The sequence below is a fragment of the Blennius ocellaris genome (genome assembly GCF_963422515.1).
Source record: "Blennius ocellaris genome assembly, chromosome: 4".
NCBI classification, from domain to species: domain Eukaryota; kingdom Metazoa; phylum Chordata; class Actinopteri; order Blenniiformes; family Blenniidae; genus Blennius; species Blennius ocellaris.
The window spans coordinates 5,787,420-5,808,521 of NC_137653.1; the positions used below are offsets into that span (position 1 = coordinate 5,787,420).

Below are 21,102 nucleotides of genomic sequence, written 5' to 3' on the forward strand. Positions count from 1 at the left end.
TTGGCTTTAAGAAATGAAAAAGTCTTTTTAAGAGGATTTAAAGAAATAAAGTGCTGCTTAGAATTTCATTTTATACCAGATCTTTTTTTTTTTTTATTGAGGAGAGTCAAGTTGGGCTTTCCATTTTTAGAAAATAAACCAATGACAATATTACAAATAATGAAATTGTTACATCATTCACAGGGTTACAGTCAATATACATTTATACAGAAATACAGGATCTCCCACATCAGTCACAGTGGTCTAAACCGGCACTGGTCTGCAGCGTGGCCTTCGACGGACCAGGGGAACACGTCGGGCTCCCCTGCCAGCACTAATAACAGCCAGAGTGGTTTTGTGGAGGGGAGGGGGCGTGTTTAAGGAAAGGCTGGAGGGAAACAAAGGAGTACACGAGGGTCATAAGGGGGAACACGAGTGGCAGGATGCCGTAGTGGTACAAAAGTTTGTCCGACAGAGAGGAGGAGGAGGAGGAGGAGGAGGAGGAGGAGGAGGAGGAGGAGGAGGAGAGAGGAGAGGAGGAGGCAGGCCCGTTCTGACCAGCAGCCAGCGTTCATCCATCAGCAGCCTGCCCCGAACACTGAAGCCTCCACTGGCCCTCCGGACCTAAAAAAAAAAAAAAAAAAAAAAAAAAAAAAAAAATCCACCCCAGCAGCAGGGGGCGCCCTGGAGCTGGAGCCATTTGCCACAGGGGGCTGACTCTCAGTCTGACCACACTGCAGGTATGTGTTCAGAAGCAGCCCGGTGGGCGTGGCCTGGCGCAGCCTGTGTTTGCACACACACACTATCCTGTAACTGTAACACAGTTAACCGTTTTCTTCCCTCCGTCCTTCAGAAATATTGGCACACCGTGAGGGGCAGGGCCGCCGAGTGGTTTCCGTACTCCACAGATGTACAAGGAGGAAGTACAATATGTTTGGCGAAAAAAATTTCAGTTGGCAAAACGTTGTGTGAAACCATCAGTGGTTACACCGCACTGCATCTCCTTTAATTACCGGAGGAATAAAAACAACAGCAAAAAAAAAAAGCTTTACAACACAGTCCACTCGTGTCGGTGGCTGTTGTAAAGCTTCATTTGAAAAATACACCTGTCCAGTTAAATAACAGTTTGTGACGACATAAACAGCTGCTCTGAAACCGGGAAATAGGCAGGTGATTGAAACAAAGCACACGATTATCTTTCTGTTATATACAAATTCTTCCCCTGCGATCTAATATTCAGATATATCCAACTGCACCTCCGCACCGAGAAAACCCATTTACACTAATGGACAATAATTTCCCTACGATGAAATCTTCAATCTGATTTTAGTGGCAATAAAAGAATAATCACATTGAGTGAAAATTATTTTAGAGATATGCCACCATAAAAACTGCGCCAGATGAATTAATAACTCGTTTCTAGACATTTTCATCAATATTTCTGGAAGTTGGCTGAACGTCATCCTTCAGCTTGTGAACACGCGTCTCTTTCCTGCCATCGTAATCACAGAATACTGTTTCCAAACTGTGCACATTCGAGTGAGGCCAAGCCTTCAAAGAGAGAGAAAATGCTCTCCTATATGCAAGAAGATAAGTTTGCAACATAAAAATCTATTTCTGCACAATAAGTGCGTCGGTCCGCCTTGTTTAAGGTAGCTCCTTGAAGAAAATGTCAAGGATAATTGCTTGATTAATAACTCCCAAGTCTTGGCAGCATCGGTGGACAAGCATCTGAATGAGCTTTAATGGTCCTGGAAGTACAAAAAAAAAAAAAACTTCACCGAGCATCGTGTGTACTTAAGATTAATTCCTCCTTGCAGTAAGTGTTTTTCCTGATGACGGGATATTTGCTATACCATGAGAAGACGTGCAGGCTCACTGAATAAAACTGATGAGCTGTTAAGTTTTGAGAAATGGAAAGATCATCTAAAGCTCAGAAAAAAAGTACCCCAAAAAAAATTCAACTGCATGCTGGCATCAGTGGCATTTAGGTCATGGCATCACTCCTCACCCGCTTCTTGGTTATATGACTTAGCAGCTCATGAGTCTCCTCCTCCAGTTTCATATGTTATGAAAAAGCTTCCAAGGAAATATTTGTTCTGATGGCTGCAGATGAAAATAACCAAGCAGAGGATTGTGGAGCACAAGAGGAATTTCCAAAAAAAAAAAAATCCCTCCATTCTTGGCTCTGAGCTCTGGGGTAGTGAAAGATAGGCCACAGCCGTGCAGTAAATGAGGTTTTCGCTGCTAAAGCTGTGTGTAGTGGGAGGAAAAAAAAAAAAAAAAAAACTCAGGTCAGCTTCTGAGGATTTGGTTCAGGCGAGTGTGGAGGCATTGTCCAGTCCGGAGGAATCTCTTTCACATACGCGGGAGACGAGTCATGACACAAGTGCACCCGGCGATGAGTGTCAGTCCGTCTGCCGCCGCCGCCGATGCTTTTGAACACGGCGAGACGAGACGGGACAACTGGTGAGGGGCGGCTGTGTGAAGATCAGTGGAAGCGGTGGACAGGTGGCCCGCGGGGCATGCGTATTTTGATTCAAGAGGACAAGAGAAGGGAAGCGGCGCCCGGACAGAGGGCCTGTGATCAGGGTGCGGCCGCCCCGCTGTGTCCAGACACATCTGACCGATGGCGCTCAGCTGGGTGCCCGTGTCGGGCCGTCAGGTCTCAGGGTCTGAGGGCGGAGCGTGGCGGGGGGGCCCCGGCGCTGCTGATATCATTTACTGGCTGTGTATATAAAACTGCCTGATCCACCGTCTCTGGGGGAGACACTGCGTTGCTACAAACTCCCATCATCCCCTCTAAACGTAACCCTTCCAACAGGTTACCGACAATAACACAAACAATGATTGACAGCTCTGTACTCAAGAGACAGTATTGTTCACAGAAAAACCTCACACAGAAAATGCGCTTGCTGCCTCGAAACTGAAACCCAGGCCTCGTTGCAGGGACAGGAATTTATCTACACGGTTTGTGCATGATTCAAAAATACATCTGAAGCTCTGATGGAAGATGCGGAGTGTTTGTTGGGAGTCTGAGAGCAGACTCAGTGCAGAAAAAAAACAACCTCAAAGTAATAATAATAATTCAATAATACCCATACTGACTAACTGCAATAAAATAACACATTGCATTACTTGTTTTTCATTCAACAAACGTCTGCCTGTAAAGTCTATTCATGCCCACGCTTTCGTGTGTGTGTGTGCGTGTGTGTGTGTGTGTGTGTGTAAAATAACCATTTGTGGTATCAAGATTTGAACACTTTAAACATAAAAAAAAAAAGCCATTTAAAATAAAAAAAATTAAAAAAACTGAAAGCTAAACACAGAATATAATGCAGCCAGGTTATAGCCGTTAAAGTGTGTCAAATCCAAGCTCTCACCAAACAGACTTCTAGTAATTGCAGCAAATCAAAGCACTGTGAAATTAACCACTCACTCAGCATGCGATCAAACACGAGTCCCGACGCTTCAGGAGCGTCTCGGTGAGCGCGAGCGACACGTAGAGACGAGCGACAGCAGGGAGGATCGCACCTCGGATTTGAGTGTGGACTGATGCAAACAGTAGAACCTGTTTCCTTTTGGGTGAATAAATGCAGGAAGTAATTTAGCGGTTTCTATTTGTTTTGTTTTGTTGTCCCCCCCCCCCCCCCCCTTCCCACAAAAGAGAGACAAGAGAGAAACAGATGTAAACCAGAGTGTAAATCCTCCCCGTTTGTCAGCTCCCACCTCTCCCGAGTCGTCACGTTATGGCAGGTCAAGTGCATCTGATATGTACAGTACTCGATCATGACCAGGGCGAAAGGAGGAAAAAAAAAAAAAGTCCTATTTGGCAGTCTTCAGTAAGAGGAAGCATGGTGAGAGGAAGTCTTTATCGCAAACTGTGACACAATATAGAAAATGACTTGCAATTAGAAATAAAAATGTTTCTTCTTTTTCTTTGAGTGTGGATTCCTCCCGTCTGGATCGTCAGTCTGATTGTTTGTGACATCAGTTCATCCCAAAGGCTGTCCATTTTATGGTTCTTCTTCTTTTTTTATTTTTTTAATTTTATTTCACTGTTACCTGTAGACACTGTCGGCGGAGTCCGTCAGTCTCCGCTGCAGTTTGCCTTTCAGAAGGCCACGGAGACCCGTCTGTTTCCAACGTGATGTCAAAGATAAAAAAAAAACCCCAGAACAAAACAAATACAATATCCACACCTGTTTGAACATCTTCTGAACTCTTCCTTTTTTTTTTTTTTGATGCCCTTTTAAAGGGTAGCTTTCCTACTCAGTTCGTCTAGTGTACAACCTTATATCATCTATAAATTTAGATAAACTCCTTTCCTTTTTTCAGTTTTTCTTCTTTAAAAAATTCTTTACAAAATTAGCAGAACAAACAAACCAAAGAAAAATGAAAAATGAAAAAAAAAAAAAAAGGTGGAAGATTGAAAAAAAAAAAAAAAATGGGTTGCTGGTCACTTCTCCCGTCCCATGATTCTGGCTCTGAAGGTGGGTCGGGCTGTGGGGGGCCATCTGTAGCTTCAGGACTCTTCACAGCGGGTCCCTTTATGGAGGGAGAGGGTCGGGGCGAGCGGATGAGAGCAGGACAGAGAGGGAGGTGAAGAGGGGGATGAATGGGTCGCCTGGTGGGGAGACCAGACACACTGTCACGCGAAAAAAAACAAAACATCCACCCACGCCATCCTCTGCGCCCAGAGCCCTGCATCCCAGCCGCATTTATTTATTCTCTCTATTTTTTTGATTTTTTTTTTTTCCTGATCCGCCGCGCTCGTTCCGTCGAGGGTCAAACCTCCACCGACTGGATCTGGTTCATCTGTGCCCGCATCATCTGGACGCTGTTGAGAATCTTCTTTTGATGGCCCGCTAACGTCACACCGACCCTCAGGATGTCACTGTGAGTGTAGACAGAAGCAGATGTCAGACTGATGCTACCACGGGCGATAAACAGCCGTTCAGGACCCATCTGTCCATCTCCATCCACCTCCTGTATGCATGCGTCTATACAACGATGACCTGGCATTCGCTAAAACAGCCTCCAGAGCAACAACGCTGCGTGGAACAACATCAGACATGACAGAGGAAAGCCTGACGTGCAGTACGACAGTAATAGAAGACAGACGTATAATATTGCCATCCTGACTGGAAACAGTTGTGTGCTCATTACATCTCGTTCTTTCTGAGCCACAGAGAGTGTATACAATCCCCGAAAAATGTCGCGCAAGTCAGTTTTTCTGTGACTGGAACTTTCTGGCTGATGTGGTGAAACCCACTTGCCCCCCCACCCCAAAAATGACAAATTCACAACATCTCCTTCGGTGAAGTCCATCACAGACGCGACATTCGTCACAGAGGTTGTACGTTCAAATAAACAGCTCCACGTTGTACAGAGGCCCAAACATCACCCAGCCATTGTTTGTTAAAGGCTTTCCTTTCCATGAAACTATGGGATTCCTCGGTCTCTGTGCTGAATCCCAGCAGTAACCACACTTGCTAGATCACACATTACCATCTGTTTTGTTCAAGAACTTGAGAGGAAATTATTTGTATGTGTTTATCTACAAATACGATCTTTTTTTTGTTTGTATGTGCTATTTTGATTTCAAAAAACAAAACAAAACAAAACCCAAACACATGTTAATCCTCTTGTTTTTATCAGGTACTAACTTTTGTACTCATGAAGTAAATGCCCCCCCCCCCGGTATATATATAACAAAATGTGTTGAAAGCAGATGTCATACACATTTCACAGTGTATAGTGTCCCACTGTATTGAATTTATCTACTATCACATGCTATGAAATGTTACTATCACAAACGTATAGATTGCTCAGCCACAACAATATCAGTACTAACAAGTCTAATAATAAATACATTAACCTGTTCATGCATGAAATATATTGAAAAGTGAAAAATAGTGATGATTCATGACTTGGTAAGAGCTTTTCTAAATACATGGGCCAAAAGACTCCCACTTCCCAACTTAGAGGAATTCATCTGCTGATTATCTCTGTGCAAGATTTCACAGGACGCCTTCAGAGATCTAGTGGAACTACACAATAAATAATAGGTGGTGATCTAGCATGTTATGGCTGAATGGTATATTGTGAAACAAAGGACCTTAAATCTGTCACAAACTGTCTCCAGAGATGGGACACATCTATTGGATTCCATGATCCTTTACTGATCATGTCACTTGCTTTATAACGAAAACTAAACTGGGGTCAAATATCTCCAGCTGCACTCCAGAATAAAGGCTGTCTTTCCGCAGCCTTGAAACTAGGAGCTTCAATCTGCTATCTGCATGCAGCACTCGTGTCTTTTATAATGAGCCGGAGGCAGAGTCTGGTGCTCGTTGGGGTTTTGAGGAAACACCAGACTTGACAGCCTCACTTCCCTGTGATCGTTTCCATCGTGCTTATCAGAACCAGAAATGTAGAAATCTTTGCCACTTACTCCATGGTCATCTGAGACACCACATCAAATGTAGAGAAGTCAGCATTGGCAAAGTTGTCTTTGTATTGGCCCATCTTGATGGCATCCAGCCACTCATCCACGTTGCTGAAGCTCGAGAAGTCTGGGATGCTGCGGTCCAGCAGAGGGAGGTGAACACTGAGGAGCACACAAGCAGGAGACGTTAAGAAGACAGATAATATGAGATGGCGGGTCTAACATCATACTCAGCCCGGACCACCTGCATGTGATTCAGACATGAATTATTACATTACATTTTCAAAAACGCTGGATGGAACTTGAGAGGATCCCAATGGCCTTATCCGTGAACTATTATTTTCCAAACTGTATCCCCCGTAAAGTGCATTTTCCAAATGAAGTGATAGGCTGCTGGGAGCCAACATATTCACTCGGTGTCTGCGGAAAATCCGACCCTTGCTCCTGCACTCCACCACAAATGAAAGTACACACGGGCATAATGGAAATCAGCAAACCCTGCTCCTCGAAGAAAGCCAACACCCAGAGCAGAAAGCTCTTGAAAATGTTTTGTTTTGAAAATTGCACAACTGATTCAATTCCGGATTCGCCCGGAGCACTCGTGGGGAGCATCTGATCTATCAAACCGAAAGGCTTTAATTTACATAACCGCTTGGCGCCAGGAGAAACAAGAGACATTTGTGTTGGGCAAAAGTGAACCGTGCCACGGATGACACAGTGGCAGGAGCATGAATTTCCTGTTGGTAGGAGGAAAGTCTTCATAAAGAGAGACACTCAGACACATCATATTGGCGTAGATGTTATCCACCGCTGCGTGAAACGATGCTGAATTTAAAGGCCTCTGGTGTAGGACGCCTATAGAGACCAGATCGAAGACATGTGCTGGTACCACACAGAAAGAATGATGAGCCAAGCAAGGAGACTAGAAAGAATCATACATTTAACGCAAGACGGCAGCACGTTCTGTGGCTGCTCCATTGCTGACAAAGCAAACCAAACTAAATCACATAAAACAAATTTGATCAGGCGTCAGGTCACTCACCCTGAAGATAGTGGGGTCATGGCCTTCAGCGTGTTGGGGTTGCGGATCATCTTGTCGAGGTTGTTGACGATCTGGCTGAACTTGGGCCTGTTGTTGCGGTCCTTCTGCCAGCAGTCCAACATGAGCTGGTGCAGCGCGCTGGGACAGTCCATGGGTGGAGGCAGCCGGTAGTCCTGCTCTATGGCGTTGATAACCTGCAGGGGGAGACACAGATCTCTTGAGGGTCAAGCTGAGGCTTCACAAAGAGGACAAAGTAAATTTAACAGTACAGTTTGGCAACAGTAAAGCATCACAAAGAAAATATTCTGATGGAGAAACTTGAAGAAATGTGTGAATCAGAAATGTGTAAAACGCAGGAGTGAAAGCTTCTTTTTGTATATGGTTTCACTCGTCGGTATTCCAATAACGAGTGTTGGTTTTCCTCCAAAGGAGAGATAAAGCAAATGTTTCATGACATGATTAATGCAGCAATGTAGATGGAGACCATGAACACTAGTGTTCTGTTCTTGGCTTTTTTTTTATGTCATATTTCCCATTTTTATGCAAACTACTTAAAAGAAATCTGGAGGTTTATGAAGAAAATATGTCTGTGGTGGACAAAAGTGCTCATAAAACCTGAAACATGTTGAGAGGCCACAAACAGACGCTGCTTTTCTGTGAGGTCACAAATCAAGTCAATTTCATATAAAGCACTGGAGTGTTTTTGAAAGCTTCATCATATTTTAATGCACAGTGTAAAATATAAGTGGGTAAAAGTAGCTGAAACACATTACAGAAAGAAAATAATAGATTTCTGTGAAATTCACCTGTACAGTAAAATTTGAGGAAAGCACATATGCTTTTTGACTCCTGCAGAGTTTTCAGTCAATGTACTGAAATAGTTCTCCGCCACAGATTCAATCCAGCTGGGAAACTTCTCCACAGGTTGCATTAAAGCCATAACTTCATAATAACTACACTATGTTAGCGTTTCTCTTGATTATATCCCGTAACCTATGTAAAGTTCACAACAGTCACACTTAATAAGAGGCAAAAATTGGCAGTGATGCTCTCTACTGTGATGAACAGGAAAACAGCGCCGGTGCCACCCGCTTTGTTCTGAAACTGCTGCAGCAATAATAGTCTGCCCTTCTCCCAAAGAGTCCAAACTTTTGAATTATAGTTATCGCCCACACTTATAAAAGTACAAAGGCATATATTTGTGCACAAATCACCACATTAGTTTTGCCTGTGTGGAGTTGTGAAAGACTGTTAGGTCAGAGAGAACATAAACCTTTTTCCACCAACTTCACATTTCCACTCGCAGGCTGCCAGGCGCTGACTTCATCTTGGGCCTTTACAATGTATTTAATGCACTCTCTCTATAAAGTCACCTTTAAAGATGTGCCTGGCTCAAGTCGTTGATGTTGTTGGTCGAAGGAGCATGCAGAGGTGGTGCTCGGTTAACAGAGTGGAACAACCCAGAGGACACTTGTGACGAGGACATGCAATCCCCCGCTCATTATCGGGGCCATTAAAGAACCTCCATTCAGACCTAGATTAATCTCATTCCTGAGACCTCCAAACGAGGACCCCGGTGGAGCAGAAACACTATCTGGAGCTGCTAATAAGATAACCGTTGAGGTCCTCAGTCCCTCTTAGCACATTAGTGTTCTCACTTTCAATTTGAAACTATTTTCATTATCTCTCTCCCCATAATTTTCGCTCTCCTCCACTACCCAGAGGGAGATAGGAAATGGAGGCTCCAGTCAAGAGCAGAAATTGTCCACTGAGCACTGCTGTGCATTGCAAATGGTCTGATTATGTCTCTGTGGTGAGCGTGGGGTAATTTCATATAAAACCCATGTGCGAAAAGCCACTGTTTAGCTAAGAAAAGCAGATATAATGACAAATTGCATCTCGGAGGAATTTGAGGCGGCAATGAAACTCAGAAATGCAGCGAGGCCTCATGGAGAAAGGGTTCGAGGGCAAACTTTGAATGAAGAATCAACGGCAACATTTGAAACTTTGTTTGAATACGCACGTCTTGGTTGGTCATGTCCCAGTAAGGCCTCTCTCCGTAGGACATGACTTCCCACATGACGATCCCGTAGCTCCACACATCGCTGGCAGACGTGAACTTCCTGTACTGGATGGCTTCGGGTGCAGTCCATCGGATAGGGATCTTCCCTCCCTGTTGAACACAAAGGGCGCAACCTCAGCAAGGGCAGCGAGACCGAAACCCGACCGTCACAGTGTCCTGGCTTCAGAGAGAGACACCGTTCACGGCTACAATGCTGGCGGTAATTCAAACTGGGAGATGGATATAACAAAACCCCTGGGAGTAAAGTGTGGTACATTAAATACTCTAGTCGGAGGAGGAGAAGAACAGGTGAAAGGGTGTTGTTTGTCTTGATAGAGAGACAAATGTGGGAGTGCACTTTAGTGTATACCTCAAACCTGGATTAACCCTTCACATGTCCAATTAAACTCTGAAAACACTGCATGAGCCAGATCTTCAAGTAAGATATATATATATAAAAAAAACAATACATATACATCACTTTCATTTTCGAGTGAGGCCGACCTTTGGCATCTTTTCTATCATGTTGTGATAATAAAAAATAAATCTTTCATACCAGAGCGCTTGTGTATGTGGGGTCTGATGTATCATCCTCCAGGAAGCGCGACAGGCCGAAGTCCGACACCTTGCACACAAGGTTGCTGTTGACCAGGATGTTTCGGGCAGCAAGGTCGCGGTGCACATAATTCATGTCGGCCAGGTACTTCATGCCCGAGGCGATGCCCCGGAGCATACCGACGAGCTGGATCACGGTGAACTGCCCATCGTTTTGCTGTAAAACAGACACATTGCCTTACAGAGCTGCACAGCACGGAGCAGCAGGGAAGATCCTCTGCAGCTACTGACCCATAACATACATAAACATCTTACCAGCACAGATGTTTATATCAATAAAATCATTTTCGGTGTGCGTTCCTTGTCGCTCTATATATCGAAGTAATATAGCAGCAAAACAAACTAATGTATAAAAATAAATAAATCTAATGATAGAGGAAGTGTTATGATAACAGAAGTTCCAGTTTCACATTAATCTTATTATATAATGTGTTTGAACAGGGGGAAAAAATATGGATATATTCATCCCCTACGAGCTTGTAACTATTGCTCTTAACAATGCCTCTATCTTTTGGATTTATCTATATGATATGGTTTTGTGCATGATTTGATTGTTAAAAGGAGGTGGTCCAGCCAACGTGGGACAAAGGAAAATAAGGTACATCCTTATTCATCCTCAAATTCTGCCCACCTTAAGCAGAATTAATATTAATGTACACATTAGCCTTTGCCTGTTCTGCATATTTAATTTCCTGTAATAATTAATCCAGAAGCCGCAATACACATCGCCTTCACCTCCTTCCTCTAATTAACACCTTGAGCAAGATGTATGCAATTATCACGGTTAAAGTTAGAAGCAGTTTGACGGGTGATGACTTCTTTGTTTCAGCGTCTTCGAATGCTTAAGTGAGCCGTGATCTACAGGAGAACATGTGGTGAAAAGATAAGTCAGCTTGCGTTCAGATCAGTATGAAGAATAAATACTGAGGTGACTCAAATTCTAGTAATTCATTTAAAAATGTGTGCTTGGAATACAGCCTTAACAAGATCAACATAGAAAAGTTATTTTAAAGTATTAGCTTCACTGAAACCCCGCAGAATCCCAACAGTAAAAGCTTGGTTTATGATCCGCTGGAACTTGGTGGGGCTGGGTGAGACCAGGCCCGAGCCTGGCCAGCAGTCCACAGCTGTTCCCCCTCCTCAGTTTGGGGAAGGCTTTACCCCATACACGGGGAGCGTCTGGAGCAGTAGTGCAGCTGTGCTTCCAACTGTGCACACCTGCACTCTCCCCACCACCCACCACGATGCCCGGAAAAACAAAAGGATTCCAGAGAATGGGGCATAGGAGCTCGGGCCTGGTGTGGACAGACACAGAGACTAAGCGGGGGGAATTGGAAGGGCAGGCGTGCACGGCCAAATACCTCCAGCCTATCGCTCTTTCAAACGCTTTGCTGCTCATTAGTTGAGTGGAAGCTTCTCACATCAAGCTGCTGCTCCTTGTGTAACCACAGCAATTAAGCAGAATGCATTATTCATGAGCCCCTTTTCACAAATACACATCTCCATCCAACCTGAGCGCCATGTTTGCATATACTTTAATTGGAAAAATTTCTCTAAAGTCTTCAGGGTCAGATCAGCTGCAGGAAATAACTCTGGAAATTCTACATAAAGGTCTATGGTAACTTATATGTAAATGTTTTACATCAAGAAGTGACTTTTATTCTCTTTACTTTCTCAGCTTATGTCTGCAGGCACCACCCCAGCTCTGATCGATCTCTTCCTACTCTTACTACCCCGCGGGTTTTTCTGCATAAGGCAGCAGGGAAGACAATCCTTCATCACACAGCACAGCACAGAGTCTGCAGTGACCATTTTAAACAACGGCCCACCAATCACCTCTGTGAAGACACAAACCACGCTCTGAGGCTTCGACACTGTCAGCAAATGTTGTCACACACTGTCGCCGTGAGGTGCTGCAGACGTTCCCTGTTGTTTTGAATACAATGCGCTGTCAAATATGTTTAGCAAACATCTACATATACACAAACACTTTTCACCGCAAGATCAAATTCCAAAAAGAGCTGATGCTTTGCTTCTCAGGGGTTGGAGGCAGAATGCAAATAACGACACTGAACCCTGAACGGCGTACTGACAGGAGCGTCGTTTCTCTCCCTTCAGATTGGTTTTGACGTAGTCGAGGAGTAGGAAGCTTAAAACGACTACTACAGCGGGTACTGAACTGGCAGAAATTATGTTGAGGGAGACATTTGCAGGCAGACTCGTAATTATCTTTAATTATTCAGTTACAGTGCTTCTCAAAAAAAGAAAAGAAAGACTTATTAATTGCATGCATAGTTTACTGTTTATTTCCCACACATGCATTAACAACAAAGCAGTGCTTACGCAATTTTTTTTAAAGGCTTAAATTATAATCCAGCAATGTTGTGGTACTTATCATTTTAAACAGAACGCATATATCATCAGTTGTTTACCTAAAAAGGGCTTTTATTGAAAATATTCAACTTTCACATTTTCTATAAATCACATGCTCTTTTCTGCAAATGCGAGAAATGCAAAGTGAGCAATTACATTAGATGAAAGCTTAGTAAAATAAATTACTGTAAGCCCGATAGAAACATTCCCGGACCAGTGGTGATAGTTAGTCTGACATTTTATCTCACAACCAGTTCCATTTTTAAACATCTGACATCTCATTTTAAGTCCCGCAAAGTATTTGAATTATTAATGCAGGTCGTAAAGAGGTGGGTGGGGTGGAGCAGTCTGGCGAGGCTTCCTTGGTGTAATATCCTTTTCTTTGCGAGTTTCAAATCCATAAAAATCCAGTCAATGTGTGAGCAATGTGTACTGCATGTCTGGCAGGTGAGCTTAGGTGGAATTTCTATTTGCATTCATACATTGTGCGGCATAATTCACAGAAAATAATAAAACAGCGAGTCACTATGGAGCAAATAATCTTAATTTTCAGGTGAAGATGTGTTTGAAGGTTGAGCTAAGTGAGGTTAAGATAAGGATGGACGTTAATCAATTTAATGTCTCCCTCAGCTTCCTATCCTGATCTTGACCATCACGACGAAGTGACTAACCCTACAAGTGTAGTGTACTCTCACCTTGCGTGTGTGTGTGTGTGTCCAGGGTGTACCCTTCACCCATAGCCAGCTGGGACTTGAAATGGAATGATGAGAAGACGTAGTTTTTGTTCTGAGGTTACTATTAAGTTAATGACAGAGTTACAGGCAGTTTTAAGTGGGAGGCACTTGAGTTCTGACGGTTCTGGTGAAAGTGAGCCGACAGTGAAATGAATCGAGTCAACGACTTGGTCCCGTGTTGAATACTCAACAAACCGACATAGTTTGCTAATATTAACATCAACCTTCAGATGACGGTCGCCTGAATAAGCAGGAATCAGTATTCCTGCACAAGTAAATCGGCGTTTTAAAGAGTGCACTTTACAAACTCGAGACAACCATAATTAGGATTTAATAATGGTGGCATTTAAATTTCAAACACAACTGCTCGTTTCTCTAACAACTGTTTTTAGTAAATATACTCAAGTTTCCTGGTTTGGTGTGACAATAGGAAGAAAAGAGGTTGACTTTCTTTGTGGGTAGTAATAAGTTCTTAATATAGCAGGGGTGTTTGCCTCTCGTCAGTTTTTTTGACAGGTAGTGAGTGGGTAACTCCTCAGTTGTCCTCTGAAGTGAAAGTGACAATGTTCGACAGCGACGTCAGAAACTCTCATTACGCCAAGCTCGTTCCGTCAATTTCCACCCGGGTTATAATAAAAGCCTTGAAATGAGACCTCCAAGCTTCAAAGAATTGAAGCAGCTTGTCCTGTCAGGCTGTCATTACTGTGCGTTAGCACACACACCGTTACATGGCCAACTCTGCAACTTATCGAGCAAAAATCCTCATCCTTAGTTAGCTGGAAACCACCACCCTGAGATGGACCAAGCTGTATAGGAGATGGACGAATCAAAAATAATATATACTGTTATAAATCTACAGACTAATATATATATCCAGAGTCATACCATGAATGTTAAGCATTTCTTTTTTTTTTCTCAAAAGAGAGTACGGGCACTGCTGGAGTACATTATATTAACAATAAAAGGGAAAAAACAGTCATTCTGACACAGACAAAAATGGTGACATTGAAACAGTAATAGAAAGGGAAGATTCAATCATAAACTGTCAGAATTAATCACTCATAAAAACCAAGTGAAGACAAGCCAAAAAAAACTAAATCACTGCAATGTGAGTCAGACTTGTCAAGAACACTCAGGGCAGAGTGACTACAATGGCATCCTGTGGTTATTACATACTCTCAAAAACCTGGTTCATCTTAAATCTGGTTAAGGATTTAACAGATTTGCAGGAAAGCATTTGTATTCTTTTTTTTTTTTTCAGACTCATAGTCTGTTTCATAAACAAGGCACTGATGGTGCAAAGCTTTTGGAAGAGGAGGACGTTATTGAGGAAATGGGTTGAACCCACTGATGATATTTTCACAATATTTACTAATGAAGCACTGGCTCAGGAAATCCACTGTTTGTACTGCTGAAGACAGGACCTAGAAAAACAACACATGATATGTAAAGGAAGTTTGCTCACTCTGAGAAAAGAGTCCAGAGATCCATTCTCCATGAACTCGGTGATGATCATGACGGGGCTGCTTTTGGTTACCACGCCCTCCAGGTGGATCACGTTGGGATGGTCGAACTGGCCCATGATGCTGGCCTCGCTCAGGAAGTCCCGCCTCTGCTTTTCCGTGTAGCCGGACTTGAGAGTCTTTATAGCCACGAACATTTCCCGTTTACCGGGTAGCTTTAGGTTTCCACTGCACACTTCCCCGAACTCTCCTGTGTGAGCAGGGAAACGTGAAAAGCAAAGAGCAGCACATTATCATCTTAAAGTGAAAGGAGCAACTAAAAGTAGGATATTCTGCATTTACATTTATATAGAAAATTAGCTGACGGCCAAACTATTGTGTAGTGCATTTGATCCATGCTTCAGTCAGATATTCCCATTACCTGCACCAATGACCTGCTCGATCTTCACACAGGATATATCAATCTCCTTGGCAAACTCCCTCACAGCCTCGTTGGGGTCCTCATACGTGAACGGATCAATGTAAATCTTCATTCCTGGAGTCACTTGGAAAAAGGAAAGAGACGCTAAAGTATTTTGCTCTCACGCTTGCAGGTCTGTGGGCTTTCGCAGTCAAACGCAGTGAGGCACACAACAATTGATTCACCTTGCACCGACACACTTCTCTATGATTATCTGATTTCTTGGGTGACATTCAGACAATGGAGGTTGAAAGATGGAGGACGGAGGGTGATCACAACAAACAGTAGGGATTATAAGTATCTCATTGCTACTGAGTGCGCACATTCTGCTATACATACATACATACATACATACATACATACATACATACATACATACATACATACATACATACATAAATATATATATACATATATATATATATATATATATATATATATATATATATATATATATATATATATATATATATATATATACACATACATACATACATACATAAATATATATATACATATATATATATATATATATATATATATATATATATATATATAGAGAGAGAGAGAGAGAGAGAGAGAGAGACAGAGAGAGAGAGAGAGAGAGCGAGCGAGAGAGAGAGGGTCACAGAGCCATTAACACTCAGGAGAGAAACCTAGGCCCATATCAGCATCACTCTGCTCCACTCCAAGAAATAAATTGGCTATCTTAAGCCCCGATGCCAGGTAAATTGGCTTAAGGTGGCCTTTAAGTGTTCAGGGACTTAAGTGTCCCGAGTTTTAAATCTGATTATTCGGCTCATACCTCCACATCAGGCCTGAGGCTACTTGAATGGATAGTGAACTCATGCCTAATACTGCTCCAAAACAAGAATATGCAGAAAACTTGGCACACTTACGCAGCGGAGGCATGCTGCAGAGATGAACAGATGGAGAGCATCATGGCGACCCCCCCCCCCCCCCCCCCCCCCCCCCTTACTAAACTATACAATCTTTTCTGGTTTTAGTAGCTGTGCCTCTATGTATTGTGTGTGTGTGTGTGTGTGTGTGTGTGTGTGTGTGTGTGTGTGTGTGTGTGTGTGTGTGTGTGTGTGTGTGTGTGTGTCCAATTGACCTTGTGAGGACCTCTCTCGAGTCCATAAAGTTTTACAAATATGGATGTGGTCTTGAGTTTGTCTCTATGTGTATATTTGGGAGTTAAGATGTGACTACAATTACGTTAAACCTTAATTAGGATCATTTTGGTCAAAGGGAACGCATTCCTTCAATGGGAAGGCCTCACAGAGATAGCATTGCCGGCACCTGTCTGTGTGCAAAAGGTGGCAATTCTACAATGAGATCAACAAATGAATATGAGGTCATGAAATCTTGGAGATGGAGACATTTCTGATTTCAAATTAGGCCGGAGAAAGACGGACGAGGTTTAATATCTTCAATGAATCCCCAGGGGAATCACTCCTCAGCTCTCTCTCACACACATCTGCATTGTTGTCATTTAGGCTCTGTGCTACTGTACCACACAGAGAAAGAATCACTGAGCAATTCCATTCATTCACCAAGTCTTTTGAATTTTTTAACAATGCCAAATGACTTATGCACATTAGCATGTTAATGGCCTGAACGTGAGAGAAGACTGACCTATTTCTACTACAATTGATTTAGTTAACTATGAAACGTGATGCTGCAGCGCACACAGTGGTTGCGATGTGGTTAAAACTCGTTTCATGGGGGGGGGGGGTGTCAAACAACAGGCAAAATTACTTGGGAAGTGGGGGGACGGGCGAATACACCATAGCCAAGGACGCCAGCATGCAAGGTGGTAGCCATGGAGACAGGTGTGTGAGGCAGTGGAGGGGCTTAATGTGTGATGAGCGGAGGCAGGGAGGAGCGGTGGGTTTTACTCACTGTGGCCGCTGGTGTAGTGCTGCAGTTTGTCGGTGTATTCTGAATCAGCCCGGTCGAAGCCACGCCTCCTGGAGGAAAGACAAAGAACTCTAGCTCTGGTTTGAAGAGGGGGAGCGGGGAGGAGGAAGGGGAGAGGCGTGGATCAAAACACCCTCTGGTCTACCTTCGATTAAGAAACGCCAGCGACGGCGAGGCTTAGCAGGAAGCCTTTGTTTGGTTTGGTTTGCTGTACGGAGAAACCACCATGAAGGTATACGATGGCGCACGCACGCACGCAAGGTCACACACACACACACACACACACACACACACACACACACACACACACACACACACACACACACACACACACACACACACACACACACACACACACACACACACACACACACACACACACACACACACACACACACACACACACACACACACACAAACCTCAGCTGGAAGGTCGTATGTGGATAACAACTATAAATGTTAATCAGTTAAAAGCACTTACACAATGATCTGACAAAGCAAAGGGCTAAAACATAGCAGTTGTTACATTGGCCTGTTTATCATTAAGTGTTTATATATCAAAAGCGCTGCTCAATTTCATTTCATTTCCAGTATTGATCCATGAACACCCTTTTTCCACTGTTGAACGTGATTGCTTCATGTATTCTGTGGCGGTAATCAATTCAATTCACCATTAATTGTTGGGAAAAGGCATAAAGAACTTCACCAATAAAAGGTTAATACTAGGTGGTGATAGTACTATCACTAATGACTCTAAATGGACAAAAACATTACTAATTTTCCTTTAGACGGGTTAATGACGTGGGGAGCATGACCACGTTGTGGTCGAGCCCGGTAACTGCCCAGAGGCTCTGCTCAAACATGCAGCGAAAGTATTAGTAAGTCTATGATTTAGTCCTTGAAGCAGGATAGAACAAATGTCTATTAGTCAGAATCGCTTTGTCACAGACGGGAGGAAAAAATAATTACAAATGAAGCGAACGAAAGTCGGGTGATGCCATATCTCTGGAGCCGATTTCAATCCGGTGTAACCAATCTATCTTTAAATCGGCTTCTTTGTCACAATAAAGCTCTCACTTTAAGCCAGAGGGATTCTCAGGAGTCACATTAATTTACATTCATACTGATGAGATTATGAGAGAGAGAGAGAGAGAGAGAGAGAGAGAGAGAGAGAGAGAGAGAGAGAGAGAGAGAGAGAGAGAGAGAGAGAGAGAGAGAGAGAGAGAGAGAGAGAGAGAGAGAGAGAGAGAGAGAGAGAGAGAGAGAGAGAGAGAGAGAGAGAGAGATGTGATATTGGATCAGAAATCAAGCCGAAACAGAAATAAGATCTTTAAAAGCGAGAACAGGTTCTCACTGCGGCTGCGACTTAAGATTGTTTTCATTGTTGACTAATCTGTCAAACATTTCTTTTTCTTTGTTTTGTCAACTTGTGTTTCCCAAAGCTGAAACTGCCGATTTGTTTTGCCGAGAAGAAACCATCAGCAACCCAAACATTCAGTTTACTGGCATGTTCATTTTTCTGAAGTCTAACTCTGAGAATTTTAATGTTAAAAAGATTCAAAACAGTTATTTCATAAACAGATTCAGATCAATTACGCATTCCAGCTCTTAGTTTACTGAATTTATTCACAAGTTCGTTTCATTTTCTGTTTCTGGTTTATAATAGTTTTCTAAAGCCACAGAGTCATTCATTTTTCCCCCAGCCCACAGTCATGATTTCATATGGTGATAAACTGCATGAGAGCCGGACCTTCTACCACTTACCAAAATAAAATAAAATACCAGGGTTAATCTGGAAAACAACTCACTTACATTGAGAAACACTTCTTGTGTATGCTTCTGTCAATCATAATGCTGCACAGGTGCTGACCAATGCTTTTAATACGAGAGGTCCTGGTGGGAACTGAAATTTTAACCTTGAGCCATAAACTTTTGATACTCATTGAATAGAAACAGCCACAGAGCTTGAATCTAAGAAAAGCTGACTTTTATATATTGTTTCTGCTGCTGAAAGACTGGAATGTATTAAGAATTCATATGTCTGAACCGGGGTGTTTTTATATCGACAACTCACATTTATGAGGCCGACGGACCTCCTGTGACTTTATTTAATAAAAACAAAGCTTTGAGGAAAAAAGGGTGGCTTTTATTATTATTGTTTTTAAGCAGGAACAGTTATGTTATACTGGCGGGCGGTTTTTATCAAGATGGCGACAGGACTCACTCACCGATTACAAACGATGATGATGACGACCACAGCGATGAGGAAGACCAGCCCAGCAGCAGCGGAGCCGATGATGAGAGGCAGCTTCTCCTGAATGCTGGTGTTGTACTCCTCTACAAAACAGACAGAAACACACACGGATAAACATGATGCCGATCATCCGCACACCCACACCCACGCACATACTGTACACACACACACACACACACACACATGCAAGTGCGCGCACGCTGAGCCTCAAGCTGAAACATATGGGCAAGCATCTGAGCCGCCACTGCGTATGGAGGGAGCAATGGGTGACAGACAAGACATACGGCTGGGTGAACAAATGAGTGCCTTGGCATCTTGACTGGCTGTACGGACCATTTTCCAAAGCACACACTGAATCTGCTCAGATGCTGTAGATACGGACAAATCATCTGGCAGTAAGTGTGTGAAGTGAGGAGACAGAGAAAGAGAAAGAGAGCATGTTTGGGTGAGACCCAGACCGGTGAGGCAGCCAAGAATGGCCAACAAGTGAATGAATGGGCAAAAAAAAAAAAAGAAGCCAAATTCGCCTCGAGTATCACAAATGACACAAGACTTCATGATGTTTGCGATTTCTCCAGTTTACCTGCATTGAATGAAGTATTGCAAGACTATTGCACTCGATGTGGAAAACACTTATAGTTATAGGCAACTTTTTGAATTTTAAGGGGGTAAAAATTGTATAAAAAATGTGTTCCTATCTGTGTACAAGTGTACAAATTCCAAAATAAAGCACTTCCTCACAATATCTCGCGTATATCATTCAAGTATTATATCACTTTTTCCGGTTGTGTTTAATTTATAGACGATATAGATAGAAATAACAATAAAATAAAAATGTGCGTATTTGATTGGTGTATAAAACGAAACACATAGGAGCATTCATATGTTTAGAAATGTTCTGTTGTGCCATGAAACCTTTGTCCATTAAAATTATGGCAATAAGGAAGCATTAAAAAAGAAGAATAAAAAAAAAAGGGTGACTTCATGTGACTTCTGTCACTATAATAAAAAAGCACACCATTTGTTTTGATTGCTCATAAAGACTCAAATGTGAGAGATGAAGTATTACCGACTCCACTGACAAGTTACGATGAACTGGAGTGCTCAAATATTTATCAAAAATGGGGCTTCATGAATAAATTGTCTACAAGTGATTGACAGCTTGCTGAAATCTTTGAAGAAGACTGATGGGCTACTTAAATAGATTAAACTCTGATGAAGACTGTTGGATTATTAACATGCTTCTACATCTGTATTCATTTTAACAGATACGCCTTTTTAACTGAACTCTTCTCGTGGGATCATTTACAATCTGATGGAAATAACAATTCCATGAATAAATCCATTATTAACAATGAACTGACAGAAAATGTTTTTTTTCCTAAAAGAGTATTATGGGTCTAATTATTTGTATTTTATTAGTTAGTGGTGACTTTTGCTGTGCTTGGTCTCTGTGACACCTCTCTGGTGAAATCGTAATAATAAAAAAAAAAAAACTAACTCATATCATCAAGATATGGGCTGAATTTGAGAAATAAAGCTGCAAAGGCATGTGGAAATAACTAAAAATATATGTTTTAAACATAGTTATTTTCAAAACTACAAGTTAAACACATACGATGAGCAGTTTTTCCTCACTCAACAAGCCTTAATTATCCTTTTCCTCCTCACTTTCAAACACCTGAAGCATTTCCAGTCCTGTGAACTTCCCCAAAAAAAAAGAGCATTGTTCACGTTCAACTAAAT

General features: G+C 42.5%; 1 protein-coding gene across 2 annotated transcripts in view; it reads right to left on the bottom strand.

Moving 5' to 3' along the window:
- Positions 1-4,417: 4,417 nt before the first annotated feature.
- The window catches only part of ephb2b (eph receptor B2b), a gene marked incomplete at its 5' end in the record, with an annotated part of 133,458 nt that continues 116,773 nt past the window's right edge, over positions 4,418-21,102 (bottom strand). Inside the window, 9 exons of one of the 2 annotated variants that reach the window (XM_080494933.1) lie at positions 4,418-4,876; positions 6,437-6,592; positions 7,473-7,666; positions 9,496-9,645; positions 10,091-10,306; positions 14,722-14,969; positions 15,141-15,263; positions 17,085-17,152; positions 19,331-19,439. In XM_080494933.1, the coding sequence (XP_080351059.1) occupies positions 4,768-4,876; positions 6,437-6,592; positions 7,473-7,666; positions 9,496-9,645; positions 10,091-10,306; positions 14,722-14,969; positions 15,141-15,263; positions 17,085-17,152; positions 19,331-19,439 (1,373 nt within the window). In that variant the 3' untranslated portion in view covers positions 4,418-4,767. The remainder of the gene's footprint in view (positions 4,877-6,436; positions 6,593-7,472; positions 7,667-9,495; positions 9,646-10,090; positions 10,307-14,721; positions 14,970-15,140; positions 15,264-17,084; positions 17,153-19,330; positions 19,440-21,102) is intronic. The other variant, XM_080494932.1, reaches the window with a different exon arrangement.